Source organism: Mesoplodon mirus (assembly GCF_964341445.2).
Source record: "Mesoplodon mirus genome assembly, chromosome: 7".
NCBI classification, from domain to species: domain Eukaryota; kingdom Metazoa; phylum Chordata; class Mammalia; order Artiodactyla; family Ziphiidae; genus Mesoplodon; species Mesoplodon mirus.
The window spans coordinates 94,159,904-94,172,903 of record NC_138983.1 but is presented as its reverse complement, the minus strand read 5'-3'; the positions used below and the strand labels follow the sequence as shown (position 1 = coordinate 94,172,903).

At 51.7% G+C, this 13,000-nt stretch overlaps 2 protein-coding genes and 1 pseudogene across 3 annotated transcripts in view; 2 read left to right on the top strand and 1 right to left on the bottom strand.

Moving 5' to 3' along the window:
• LOC309807669 (interferon regulatory factor 6-like) overlaps positions 1–13,000 on the bottom strand; it is a 1,069,421-nt gene that overhangs the window by 34,663 nt on the left and 1,021,758 nt on the right. The gene's annotated exons all lie outside the window — the stretch shown is intronic.
• Positions 1–13,000, top strand: part of LOC309808885 (centrosomal protein of 78 kDa-like) — a 525,691-nt pseudogene that overhangs the window by 484,299 nt on the left and 28,392 nt on the right. The window contains exons 2-3 of the transcript in view: positions 11,659–11,731; positions 12,789–12,898. The product of the transcript in view is annotated as a centrosomal protein of 78 kDa-like (transcript). The remainder of the gene's footprint in view (positions 1–11,658; positions 11,732–12,788; positions 12,899–13,000) is intronic.
• LOC309807664 (BCL-6 corepressor-like) lies at positions 1,847–11,640 on the top strand. The gene is made up of 6 exons (XM_082627512.1): positions 1,847–1,884; positions 2,181–2,366; positions 7,253–7,419; positions 8,661–8,714; positions 9,384–9,540; positions 10,967–11,640. Exons 3-6 carry the CDS (start codon positions 7,380–7,382, stop codon positions 11,256–11,258), a joined length of 543 nt encoding a protein of 180 aa, XP_082483638.1. The 5' UTR covers positions 1,847–1,884; positions 2,181–2,366; positions 7,253–7,379; the 3' UTR covers positions 11,259–11,640.

The following is a 13,000-nucleotide window of genomic DNA, read 5'->3' as shown; positions in this document are numbered from 1 at the left end:
GCTTTCTTTGCTGGTTGTGTTCAGCTGTCCTTCCTTCGGGACGTCTTTCTGAGGGTTTTGTGCTTCCGGCGTGTGAGGCCCCTGGTCTCCAAAGGGGGGCGGTCTGTTGGTAGCAGATTGCCTTGGGCATGGGGGTCCTGCCTGCTCCTGGTGACCTTTGTTCCCTCCTTTCCGGGTTGTCTCCCCTCCCCTAGGGGAGTGTTATGATGGAAGCAAAGCTGACCGCTTTGAAGCCCTAGAAGACAGTGATCTTCCTGAGGACATGGACACGGAGCCCCCCAGAGAGTCCCCCGCTGACCAGGCGGCCCCGGACGCGTCACGCAGCCCCACCCTCCGGCTGAACAGAAAGCGCAAGGTGTCTGGCGATAGGAACCACACTGAGACCACTGGGCTCCCGGAGGACTCTCTGCTGAAAGCCAAGCGGAGACGGGTCTCCAGAGGTGAGCTTGGTTTGGCTTCGGGCCCGCAGGGCACCCTACGGAAGTCCTGGAGCGGAGCAGTGGAAAGTTCCAGTCCCACCCTGGAGCCCTGGGGGGAGCCACTCACACCTCCCCACCCCCCACCCCCATCCCACCCCCCACCCCCCCAAAGCCAGGTGCAGGGGCTGGAGCCCAAAGGTGGCCAAAGGCAAATAGGCCCCCTCCCGAGACTTGGTGACAAGTTCCAGCCAACACAGTGACCACACCCGTCCCCTCCCCCCACCCCTGTTAGTGATGTGTAAGACAGTTTGTTCCCCACCCCCACCCCTTCCCCGGGGGGCTTCTTCATTAATTTGTAGTTACTTCTCCATTAGCTGACTGGCCTGAGAGGGAAATGACAAACAGTTCCTCTAACCACTTAGAAGAGCCACATTATAGTGAGCTGACCAACCTGAGGTGTGCATTGAATTAACAGGGCTCCATCCCAGAAAGCAGCGCCGCTTGCTGCACCTTAGAGAACGGGGGGAGCAGAGAGCAAACCTGGCCGGCAGGGCAGGAAGGAAGTGACCCAGGCGGTTCAGCCTGCGGTCACCCCCCAGGGCAATAGCATCTCCGAAGAGAAACCTGGCAGGAAAAGGGCAGAGGCCAAAAGCAACAGCAGCTGGTTGGAGGAGTCCCTTAAATGCAGTGACAATGAACAAGGTACACACGGGGCGGGGGGCGCTCCTGGAGGGTGGATCACTCGCCCTCTGTGGGAAACGGCCCTGGAGGGGACCTGAGCGCCATCCAAGTTGACAAGAGTAGCGTGTGGCGAGCGGGGAGTTTTCTTCATGAGATCCTTTCAGCCTGCACACTTCCTTATGGAATGGACAGTGAGGCGGGAGCTCGACTTCCTGGGCTGCTCCTCATCACCCAGCCCGCGGCTGGGCAGGAAGGGAAGTCTTGGGTGACCCCGGGCGCTTGTCAGTGCCCTCATTCCAGCCTCAGGCTGTCCCCAGTCGCCCTGTCCCAAGCACCCAGGCCCCCCACGGGTGGGGACGGGAGCGCACGAAGGGCTGGCTTCTGCCCTCTCTTGCGGCCCTTTGAAGCGACTTGCCATTTGGCGTTTCGTGGGTTAGCCTATTTGCCGGTTGAATGTGGGATAATTAAAATATTAGTGCTTTGAAAACATAATTGGTATATCTTTAAAAACTGAATCTGCTCCAACGATCAGTGCTAACAATGGGCTTTTCTTTCCTCACCGGCTACAACTGTGTAACGCCCGCTGCTTCTCCCCCTGACAGATGTGCTGTGCACGGACGGAGAAATGGATCGGCAGCCTTCGCCCCTGCCGCAGAAATACACTGACAACAGCGAGAAACCATCCGCGAAGCGACCGTGCAAAACCAAGCATTTGATCCCTCAGGAGCCCAGGCGGGGCTTGTCGCTGCCAGGGGACTCCTACGTGGACAATGCGGATGGCAAGGTACCTCTTGCCCCTGGCTCTCCCCCGCCCCCCGGGCCTGTGCAGGCACATCCCACCTGCCTACTTCTCTGCTTCTGGGGACAAAGCTTTCCTTTTCCTGAACCCCTCCCCCAAAAATGTCACTGCCCCTTCCTAGGGGACCTGTCTCCTGGGTGGTGGTGAAGTTTCCAGCGAGTAAAAATGCAGCCCCTTCCTCGCGCCCCGCCTCCCTCAGACAGAGAGGAGGAAAAGTGCTTTCCTCCACTCAGGAGCGGCCCGAGCCCAGTTCCGACTATGATCTTTCGCCGGCCAAGCAGGACCAGAAGCCCTTGGACCGTTTGCAGCAATTGTTACCATCTTCCCAGGTCTCGCAGCTGACATGCTCAAGCTCCCCTCCAGAGACCACCCAGTCCCGCCCGATGCCACCGGAAGCGCAGAGACTTATTGTCAATAAGAACGCAGGCGAGACCCTCCTACAGCAGGCCTCCCGGCTTGGCTACGAGGTGAGCATCCTTGTGGGTGCCCCGGATCAGGATCCGCCGGCTGCTGCTCCTTGGGTGGGGGACACACTGGCTGGGGATGGGGGGCGGGTCTCAGAGCCCAGCCCCCTCCACGTGGCGGGCTGGGCTGGGTGTTCCAGCAGGGTGTTTGCGTTGGCCCCGCTCACACTGCGGGCTCTTTGGTGGCTTGTTCAGTCGTGGTGTGAAAAGAAAGGCAGGCCTCTCTGATGTTCCGTTCCCGTTCAGGCAGGTAGGCTGCTTTGGCCAGTCCGGCTCACTTATCTCTGATATAAAATCTGACCTAACCCAGGGCTTGGCGACCAGGGGAATTTTAATGAGCCCTTTTGGATTCTGAATAGCAAGAAGGAGAGTAGTTATTAGCTCTACTAACTTGTGCTGTTTGGGGCAGAGTGATGTCCCTGTGGGGTAGCGGGTGGGAAGTGTCTGTGCAGAGTAGGGGTGGGAGTGGGGCAGACCTGAGCAGTCTCTTTCTGAGAGGGCACGGGAGCCGAGGGCTGATGGGCGGGGAGCAGGGGTTGAGCCTTGCACAGAACTCCCTGTCCACACTGCTGTATCCCAACCCAGCACGGCTGATGACAGTGACAGCCTCTATTGCTAGAGCAACATAGAAAGAGAGCTGATACCTGCCTAAGCCCGTGTGATCTGTAGTAACTCCTTTCACCCTTTTAACCTCTTCACTTGGGAGTAACGAGTACTAGCCCACTCTCGGATGAGGAAACTGAGCCTCAGAGGGGTTAGCTGATCCCCGTACAGGTAGCAATCCAGCAGTGCTCCACAGCCCACCACGCTCCTCAGCAAGACTGGCTCACACTGGAATTGCCCTTTTTACAGTTCAAAACCTCTGTGAGACAGATGCCTCTCCATGCCCTGTGCAGTTCCCCCACCATACTTGTCAGTAGCAATTGTGATGTAATAGCCCACAGGGCAAAGGCATTTTTCTGTGCTGGCATCAGCCCTCTGGGAGTTGAATGGTGACAGTAAAACGCGGTTCAGCAGGCTGAGCGTGGAGGTGTGGCTGAGCACTGGGGTGGCAGGACCCAGGCTGGCCCGGAGCCCTGGCGCCCACACCCTCAGCCAGCTCTGTGCCCCTGTCCCCCATCTCCCATCGTGTCCCCCCACCCCGGTCCATAGTGCCGTGAGCCCTTGGAAGTGTGCCTGCCTTGGCCCTAAGGCCTGACTGTGGGTGGGAAGTTGGAAGCACTAGGGCTATGCTTAGTTTGGGGGTGTTTTGTTGTTGTTGTGGGTTGAATGTGCTCTTGTGTATATCTACACGTCTCTTGGAGACCTCTCCATTAGCTAGAGAGCACTTTCTGGTAGTTAGCGCAGTTACTTGCAGGTGAAGTCCAAGGAGCACCCAGTTGGTTTCCCAAGAGCTGAGAGCGGGCGCCTGGGAGGACAGAGCAGATGTTGCACATAGTGTTGAGCTAGACCCCCCGTGGTTGAGAAAATAGTCTCCTTGCTTCCAGCAAACGCTGGAGGTGGTGGGGGAGACCCCTAACCCCAACTTTTGGGTTAGGGTTGAAAAAGTAGACTCCCGCTTCCAGCAAATGCTGGAGATGGGGGTGGCGGGGTGCTGCTGCACCCGCCGTGGAGGGCGGGGCTCCGAGCCCCACCTGTGAACTTGGCATCATTTCCAGCAGCCTCCCTTTGGGACCAGAGACGTCAAAAGACCCTCGTTGGTCCTCTAAGACAGTTTCCATTTTGGTTTGGTGGCTCTGAGGCCTGGGCCAAGGGGCACTTGATCCATACTTTTTTAGGCTACCTGGCCTTTGATTGCACAGGAAGCCTTGGGAATGTTTAGGGTCGGATTTGTTTTTTTCTTCAAATGTAAATTTCAATATGTAGATTCCACAGATCACCAGTGTTGATGCTGAACATTGTGACAAGTAGATGAACGCTTTCAACTTTGAATCCAACTTTCTGGGATTTCTCTGGGCAGAATTTTAAATGTTGGGATGATGGCCCAGTTGGGAGATGTGGCAGCTTAAACCTTTTAAAATTGAAGGACAGTTTGCTTAAGCAGATAAGGGTGTGGTTTGGGAGGGTTTTCCTGAAGTTTTGTCTTTAGCATTCTTGGTTATTTTCTTCTGCTTAGCCAAAGATACCATGTGCAGTATAAAGGCTGTCTGAGCTTTATGTCATGATAATCTGGTTCTGGAGGTTTAGAAACACACTCTGGCTTCAGATCCGCGTTAAATAGATCACTTGGCCAAAGATCTCAAACCTTTCCCTCCTGGGAAAAAGGCTTCTATTTCTTAGGCTAAAACGCCAGTGTGCAACCACATGCTTGTGCCTTTAGTGGTGATGGTTAAATTTTCTATGAATTGAATAAGTCATGTTTTTTAAAAAGTTAATGAGGCATTTAATTAACTCACAACGCCGGGCTTATGGCCTTTATGGTTACATTTTGCGGGTAGTGGCATTCGGTTTATAGCCGCTGAACAGAGAGCTGTCCGACAAAAGCAGTTTGACTTTGCTCGGGAATGGCTGGGCTGCCCTTCAGACACTCCCGTTTATTTCTAGCGGAGAAAATAAACCAAGGAATGTGTTGCGTCGACAGACTCGCCCCGCCTCTTCACTGTCAGTTAGAGAAAGTGTTGGTGGCGACGGTTGCCATCCATTTAGAGGCCATCACCCTCCTAGCTAGGAGAGTGTAGTTAGCCCACTTGACCCCCAACAGAGAAGGCCTGTGGGATGCTCGTCACAGCTGGATTGCATCCCTCTAACTGGGGCCCTCTTGGGCCTTTTGAATCTTCCCAGCTGACCAGGTACCAAAGACCTGAGTTATAGGTCTAGTACTTCATGTTAATTGAACTTGGGGTTTAATATCTCTGGGCCTCAGTTTCCAAGTGTTGAATGAGGATAGTACTACCTTCCTTTCCTGCTATCTCCTGGGTTCCTGTGGGTGACAGAAGACGTCCTCGTCTGGGGAAATGAGAAGCACTGTGTAAATAGTGGGATCAACGTGGTTGAGTTAGGACAGCCCGTGGCCAAAAGTCTGACCTGGCCGTGGGGCTACTGCTGCCTTTGCTGCCATCTTCCAGGAGAAGAGAGTTGACTTACCCACCAGCTTGGACGGCCTTTCATTTCTAGGTACCCTTGAATCTGCCCTAGTAGTGATGAAGGTTTCCAGGTGAAGGCCATGATTGTCACAGCAAATAAACCCTGGGTTGAGTAAATTGATGTGTGCACAGCAGTTGGTGGCGTTCAGACCTGATCCCAGAGCCACGTGACAGGGCCTCTCCCTGGCTGGGGCACACAACTCATTAGCTTGCAGCCGTCCACTCAAGTCTGGCTAGTGAGGGCCTGCTAAAAGCGCAGCAGCTTCATGCGGTATCCTGGATACCAGGGCTCGGGGCAGGTGGCCTGGGAGCCCAGAGGATTGTGGGCTTTCTGGCAGGTTGGGATGTAAACGGAGAAACGCATTCGTGGGCGTGCCTTTTCTCTTCCTCCTCTTGTTTTGGGAGGGAGCTGCTGCAGTGACCTGAAGTAACAGGGCACCGATGGCCAGGTTTACCAGCATGCCCCATTGGGTTCACGTGGTAAGCAAATGGAACATTCTAGTTCGCTCCCAAGTGAGTGGTCACCTTTGATTGGCGTGTCCTCCAAAGGGCATAAAAGGCTTTACAGAACCCATCTCGCACTTATGGGCGGCTAGAATGACGCCCTTTTTGGGTTTAACAGATGAGTTACCTGAGAGATGTCACAAGGAGGCCTGTTCTGACCCCATCGCATCCCCCCTTACCCTGCAGACCATGTGTTGGGCCACATGCACGTTCTGCCTACTCCCAGCTCTCAGAACCTGCCGGCTCTCTGCTGGGCACGACTTACCCAGTATAAACAGTATAACGTGTTTTCTGGTGGCAAATGCTTTCGATGTGTCTGAAAACTTTCTTAAGGTAATAAAACATTGAATAAGTTCCTGCTCTGCTTACTGGGAGTGGTTCATATTAATATTTTAACAAGCCAAAGAAAGAAGGTTAATAACAGTGATTCTAATGCACAGTGTTGACACAGAACATCTCCGGGGTGGGGGGTGGGGCGGTGACCATTTTATTTGATTCTTGAAATGTGGAGGTTGCAGCCTGTGGTGTATCAGGTTCCTGTCATTAACTTGGGGCAGAATCAGTCTAAAATTTTCATATTTACTCGAGAGGGTGGAGTGAGGCAAAATAGAGGGTGGGGTTATTGGAGGCATTTTGTGTCATTCCTCGAGGATGGAGGGGGAGAGCTTCTCTTTAACTCTACTTAACGTACAGACAAGAGCATCTGAGGCCCAGGTTCTGATTTGGGGTCTTAACAAGGGGCGCGAGGATGTAGCTGACCTGGGTGTCCCTGCTTCTCTAAGCTGGGGAATGTTCTCCGGCTGATTTAAGCTCTCTTTAAGTGTTGGTCATCCATACTTTGATCTAAACTTGTGTTATCGTCCACTGCCACTGACCGAACAGACCCATCAAGTGAGAATGGTCTGTGCTTGGCAATGTGTCATCTAAGATGTTAGCAGCCGTGACACCTCTGTACTGGTCACGTCGGCCCCTGGGCTGAGGGCTTTCATCGCTATCCGAATGCGTCCTCTCAGCAGCCCTGTGGAAGCTTGGAGAAGTTCAAGGGTAACTTGCCCATGGCCAGGCCACTGGTGCAGCAGAGCCTTAGACAACACTGTCTGCATCTCCAAGCCCGCCCTTCTCACGCACTCTCGCCCCCCACCAGGATGCCTGCCGCCTGCCCGCGCCATGGTGGGCTTTTGGCCCCGAGGATGTATGCCTTTGAAAGTGGGCACCGCCAAGCTATGGGGAGGTCACGCTTACAAGGTTCACTGTATCGTGGTCTGATGGTATCTCCTCTCCTCTCCTCTCCTCTCCCCGTAGGAAGTGGTCTTGTACTGCCTGGAGAACAAGATTTGTGATGTGAACCACCGCGACAACGCAGGTTACTGTGCCCTGCACGAGGCTTGTGCAAGAGGTTGGCTCAACATCGTACGACACCTCCTTGAATATGGCGCCGATGTCAACTGCAGTGCCCAGGATGGAACCGGGTCAGTGGCGGTCTTGCTCTTGGCCTGGCCCTGCTGGGGCATAGGCAGTGGTTCTCAGGGTGTGCGGGGAACCCCAGAAGGAAAGATGGAGAGTGAGTGCCATGTAAGCACACTGGTGGCGGAGTCCTCTAGAATGGAATCGGACAGATCTTTCTGGCAAATTTACATAGAACTTTAAAAGTCTGTGACGCTCTTATGGACAGAAGTCCCTGAAAATGTTGAGCCTGCATGAATAATCAGGGGTGTTCTCTTTTAAGACCCTGGACTCTTCACCAGAGTCTGTTGAATCTCAATCTTGAACATATATGTGAGTTGAAAGTTGCAGGAGTACAGACAGGTCCAGTGGCAACTGGCTTGATAGGACCTGCCGTGTCCACCCACATCCCCGGGCCTGGCCCCCACTCTGTCCTTGACCTCGGTTTATTGGCCAGAGGCCCAGGTCTGAGTCAGCCCAAGCATCTTCCTGGTTGTACCTGGGATGCCACCACGAGGCAGGGCACTGGGGCTTTCCTGACGGTCATAAAATGAGCAAAACCGTAAGGTATTTGGTGGTTCATGGTTTCCAAATAGCATCCTTTCTGGATGGGACTGTGAACAGTGTTCCTGACCCTAGTGGACACGAGCAGGAGGACTCTGTATCCTCCTGAGAACTCGCCCTGCCTGTCGACTGCTTCTGGGCGAGAGGGTTGATCACTTATCTCCAAATTGGTTTCAGGAGAGGTTCCACTTTGCCCCTAGTTTCTTTTACAAACTGCACTTTTTGGGTTTTGTTTGTAATGGTGTAACAATGGCTTGTCGTATCTGCTTCCGTGGTGCTGGGGTTCTTCCCCCCAGCCCGCCGTATGTTACCTTCTTACAGTCTGTCACTATTTAGTTCATTGGAAACGTTTTCATCGTGGCCTGAGTTCCTCCTTGGGCCATGCATTAAGAGAGATTTGCATTGAAGAATTAGGCCTGAGATGGTCCCTTCACCTGTCCCGTAAAGGGTTATGTGTTGAAATAACAGAGTAATTTGTCGCAGCGACCGTACACTCACCTCCTCGGTGAAATAGCGCGCCTACGAGGCTTGGCCACACACGCTCGATTTTGCCCCGTGTCCTTAGAAGCAAGCGTCGCGTGCACAGGTGTAATCCCCCGCACCTCTCCTAGGCCTCTCCACGATGCTGTCAAGAATGATCATCTCGAAATTGTCCGCTTGCTCCTCTCCTATGGTGCCGATCCTACCCTGGCTACGTACTCAGGTAGAACCATCAAGAAAGTGAACCACAGCGAACTTCTGGAGAAGTTCTTAACAGGTACAGCAGAGGTCAAGACACGGTCTTGTTGAAGCATCTAGACGGTGACTTCACAGCCTTTCACCTGGGTTCCCCCTACCCCCACCCCCCGTTTACTCTAAGTGACCCTTTACTGGGAAAAGCGGCCCAACGTTAGTCTGTCAAAGAAGAGATACATACTTTGAGTTTTGCGAGGTGGGGGGCTGGAAAACTCTTAGCTAGCCAGGCTAGCTTTTGTTTGGCAGGCTGGGGCGGTGAGGCGGGCAGTCCCTCAGGAAGGCGGGTGGACGCGTGGGGAGGTTTCAGTCAGATACCTGGAGGCGTGTGCAGTGGGACTTGTCAGGAGGTGACACCAGTCCCAGCGTGAGATGTTCCCAAACTCCAGCAGCATTTGCCTCTTACCAGCAGGCGTTATCTTGTTTCTCTTTCTCTCTCTCTCTCCCCCTCTCTCTCCAGACTGTTTAACTAACCTGCAGGCTCCTGACGACGGTAGCCCCGGTTGCTCTTCGGAGTTCTCTGGCAGCTGTGTGTGCTGAGCAGCCTTGTTCGTTTCAGTTGGGCTTGTGGGGGTGGGGGTGGTGCTGTGAGCAGGACTTGCTTGGGAAAGAATTTTTCCAGGGTCCTTTTTGGCGAACAGCTGGAATCTTGCTCCAGCTTACTGACCTCTCTCTTGTTTGCCCCCCCGGTTAGAACCAGATGATGAAAGTGGTTACGATGTTTTAGCAAATCCCCCAGGACCGGAGGACCGGGATGACAGCAACGAGGCCTATGGTGACCTATTGGAATCTGAATTTTCCCAAGACCCCCTTTTGCCGTGTTATAACGTCCAGGTGTCCGTCGCTCAGGGGTGAGCGTGGCCAGCGTGTGGTCGAGAGCCAGCCCAGCTGCTCTGTGGGGTGGCAGGAGTTAGAAATCCCCTTCAGCAGATGAGGGTGGCTGGGTTGGGGGGTGAGTGAATTCCTCACCAAGTGTCCACCGACCTCACATAATGCAGTGGAACTTTTCCAGAAAAGTTTGGGGGGTGGGAGGGCTCCCCAGCCAACTGCCCTCATTGGAACACACCCCTAGAGCCCAAAGGACACGGGAGTCAGCGACTGCAATTGCAGTTTCAGTCAGTAAACTCTTGGGGAAGGGATCCTCCCCAAACGGCTACCATAGGGGCCTTCCAAGGCGCGTGAGGTCCACGGGACGATACTGATGTGTACCCTCTTCTCGTATAAGATTAGAGAAAGCCGTATGTGGCACCTGGGATCTTATGTGTCTTCAGATTTGCTTAGATCGAGTCTTGTCCCCACGGTCGGGCCACTGTGCCCCATGACCAACCCTTCGGAGTGAACACATCAGGAGACCTTGCTCTGCTGTGTGTTGACCCCGGTGCTTAAGGAGTAGCATCCTCCTTGGACTCTGAGGCTGGGAACGTGTCTGCCTTTGTGGTGACATTCTATTCGGGATAGAGATGATAAAGCGTGGCAGGATATCAGGAAGGATTGTACCACCTCCCTTCTCGAAAAATCCTCACTCCCGGCAGCATTGAGGGGCGGGTTGGAGGTGTGGGAAAGGAAAGGAAAGCCAGGTGACCTCGAGTGTTTCTCATGCTCTCTCCGTGAGGGCCGGAGGAGAGGAGAGGTCCAAGAGGTGTTTGCCATCTCCCTTGGGTTGGCATACAGACTGGTTTTCCCTAGTGACTAGAACGGGGTGCACTTACTTGGAGAGGGGTGACCTGAGTTGTGACCAGAGCCAAGGCAGCACTGTGGTGGCCTGCAACGAGGCTCATTCAGGGGCGCTGCTCCTGCTTTTGTCTAAGTTGGCTGATCCGCCCTAGGTGGCCTCTTAACACATGCACATGAGTCCAGAGTTCCCCCGCTAGAAGTAGATCTTCCGGGCTTCCCTGGTGGCACAGTGGTTAAGAATCCGCCTGCCAGTGCAGGGGACACAGGTTTGAGCCCTGGTCTTGGAAGATCCCACATGCCACGGAGCAACTAAGCCCATGCGCCACAGCTACTGAGCCTGCGCTCTAGAGCCCGCGAGCCACAACTAGAGAAAGCCCGTGCGCAGCAACAGGCCCAACGCAGCCAAAAATAAATAAATAAATAAAATTAAAAAAGAAAAAGAAGAAGAAGTAGACCTTCTAAGGACAGTGAGAGGTGGGGTGGGGGTGGGGTAATCAAAGTGGAAGTAGCAGGCCCTTTCACCGCCAGGAGACGGGTAGTTCATAGTTGGGAGCGCCTCTAATTTTGCTGGAAACTCAAACCACTGTCCTTTCTCTTGTGTAGGCCTCGTAACTGGCTGTTGCTCTCAGACCTGCTCAAGAAACTGCAAATGTCCTCCTGCATATTCCGCTGCAATTTCCCAAATGTGAAAATCGTCACCATCGCGGAGGCCGAGTTCTGCCGGCAAGTGTCAGCAAGTCTCTTATTCTCTTGCCCCAAAGACCTGGAGTCCTGTAATCCAGAAAGTAAGGAGCTCTTAGATCTGGTGGAGTTCACGAACGAGCTTCAGACTCTGTTGGGCTCATCCGTGGAGTGGATCCTCCCCAGAGACCTGGACTCAGACGACGACTGGTGAGCTCGCCGGGGCCCGCCCTGTACAGTGTGTCATGGTGTTAATCCTTGTGCATATGTGTCCTAATACGACTATTTCTGTAAAGAAAGGACACTATGAGACACGACTCCAGTCGGAAGGACTTCAAAACATGTTTTTTTCTTTTTAAAATTTTAAGTCAGTTTTTATGAAGTTGTTAATAAAGTTTCTTTACTTTTCAATGTACACATGCTTCGGAATATGTTTGTTTTTACTCGGAACAATTGTTTCTTTTCTTTTTTAAGGAGAAAAAAAAAAGGCAAAGGAGCTCCACACTTTGACTTAATTTCATACAAAGCTCCGACGACAGAGGCCATAACTGTTGAGAGTTGCTTTTGGGGCAAATTAAACCAGTAAAATTTTAAACTCTTCCTGCATATTAAAGGGATTGAATAAATTGGCCACTTTGGTGCACCTGTGTCCTGCGAATTGTCCAGTTGGAGATGGAGGTTTAGAAAGTGAGTTTCAGTCTTGTTTAAGTCTCTTCCCATCAGACTGGTCTCGTGATTTCCTACACACCATGTTACTTCCTGTCTACCTTGCCTTGGTGTTGTTCATGCCTGGATTGTCTCCTGTACCTGCTCAAACCTTGGTCCATTCTCGTTTGTACCATGGAAGTTTGTCATGCTGGATACTGTCAGAACTAATTTTACTTAAGTTTGCGTTAAGGTGCAAAGCACACGTTTTGTATATTTTCTGTTTTTTGTGTTTGTCTATATTTTATGGTTTCGCTTCAAGAAATATTATGGGACGGGAAATAGCAAGATGTAAAGAGCAAAAAAGTCATCATTCTCTTTCAATTGTTAGAACATCTATCTGCAATCATAATTATGATGCCCTGTGGTATGTGTTAAAATAGGAAATACATGTAACGTCCCGTAGGAGCAGCAAACTCAGTGGTGTTGGTGAGGGTGTGTCATGGAAGTAATCACAAAGCAGGTGACTGTTGGTTGGGGTCCTGCAACATTAGTGTGCCTTCCCTGTGTCCAGTAGTGGTCTGGAGGGGTCAGGAAGCCTGCCTTTGAATTTGAGGGAACAGAGGGTTTGAGGTCCTCTCTCTTCTACTGCTCTAGTACACTGCATAGCAGCAGTATACTGGGTTTATAGTTGACGTTGAAATCGCTGATTGATCATTAAGATTGGGATGTATCTTTGGAAATGAAAATAGGAAGAATCGTATGCTTTTTCTTTTTTTTCTTTTTTTTCCTATATCTGAAAAAGTATGTAGTACTTTGCTGAGTGGTTGGGAATAACGTTTGCAGTATTCAGTGTATTCAGTTTTAGTATCTAAGTAGAATTAAACTGTTGCTGTAAACTGGAATAGCGCTTTGTTACTGACAAGTTTTAGAATGCATCTGTTCGTCAATTACCTGTTTGGGAAGATTGTAGTTAATGATTTTGAGAATGTGGCTATAAACCTCCAACTGACTCAAGAAAAGCAAATAAGTCAAGATTGACAAATGTATAGGCTCTTCATCTTATTGTGTGTGTGGGTTTTTTTTTTTTTCCTTTTAGTTATTTGTCAAGGTATAAAGAATTCTATCACACGTAAGACAAGTTAAGTAAACTTAACGGGGTGTGTTCTGACATGGCATGGAGCAGATCCCATGGCCTAGATCTTAAAGGTGATTTTATGTTTAAACTTTCATGAAAACATATGTGATTGAAGCACATTAATACATTGATACAGAGGGCAGTTAATTTTTGTCTTTTGTGTGTGTGTGTGT

Bases quoted from the DNA above. Each gene is read 5' to 3' on its own strand.
- LOC309807664 (XM_082627512.1), top strand. From the start codon at position 7,380: ATGGCGCCGATGTCAACTGCAGTGCCCAGGATGGAACCGG. The intron at 8,715-9,383 runs GTACAGCAGAGG...CCCCCCGGTTAG, and splicing joins TCTGGAGAAGTTCTTAACAG to AACCAGATGATGAAAGTGGT. The intron at 9,541-10,966 runs GTGAGCGTGGCC...TCTCTTGTGTAG, and splicing joins CAGGTGTCCGTCGCTCAGGG to GCCTCGTAACTGGCTGTTGC.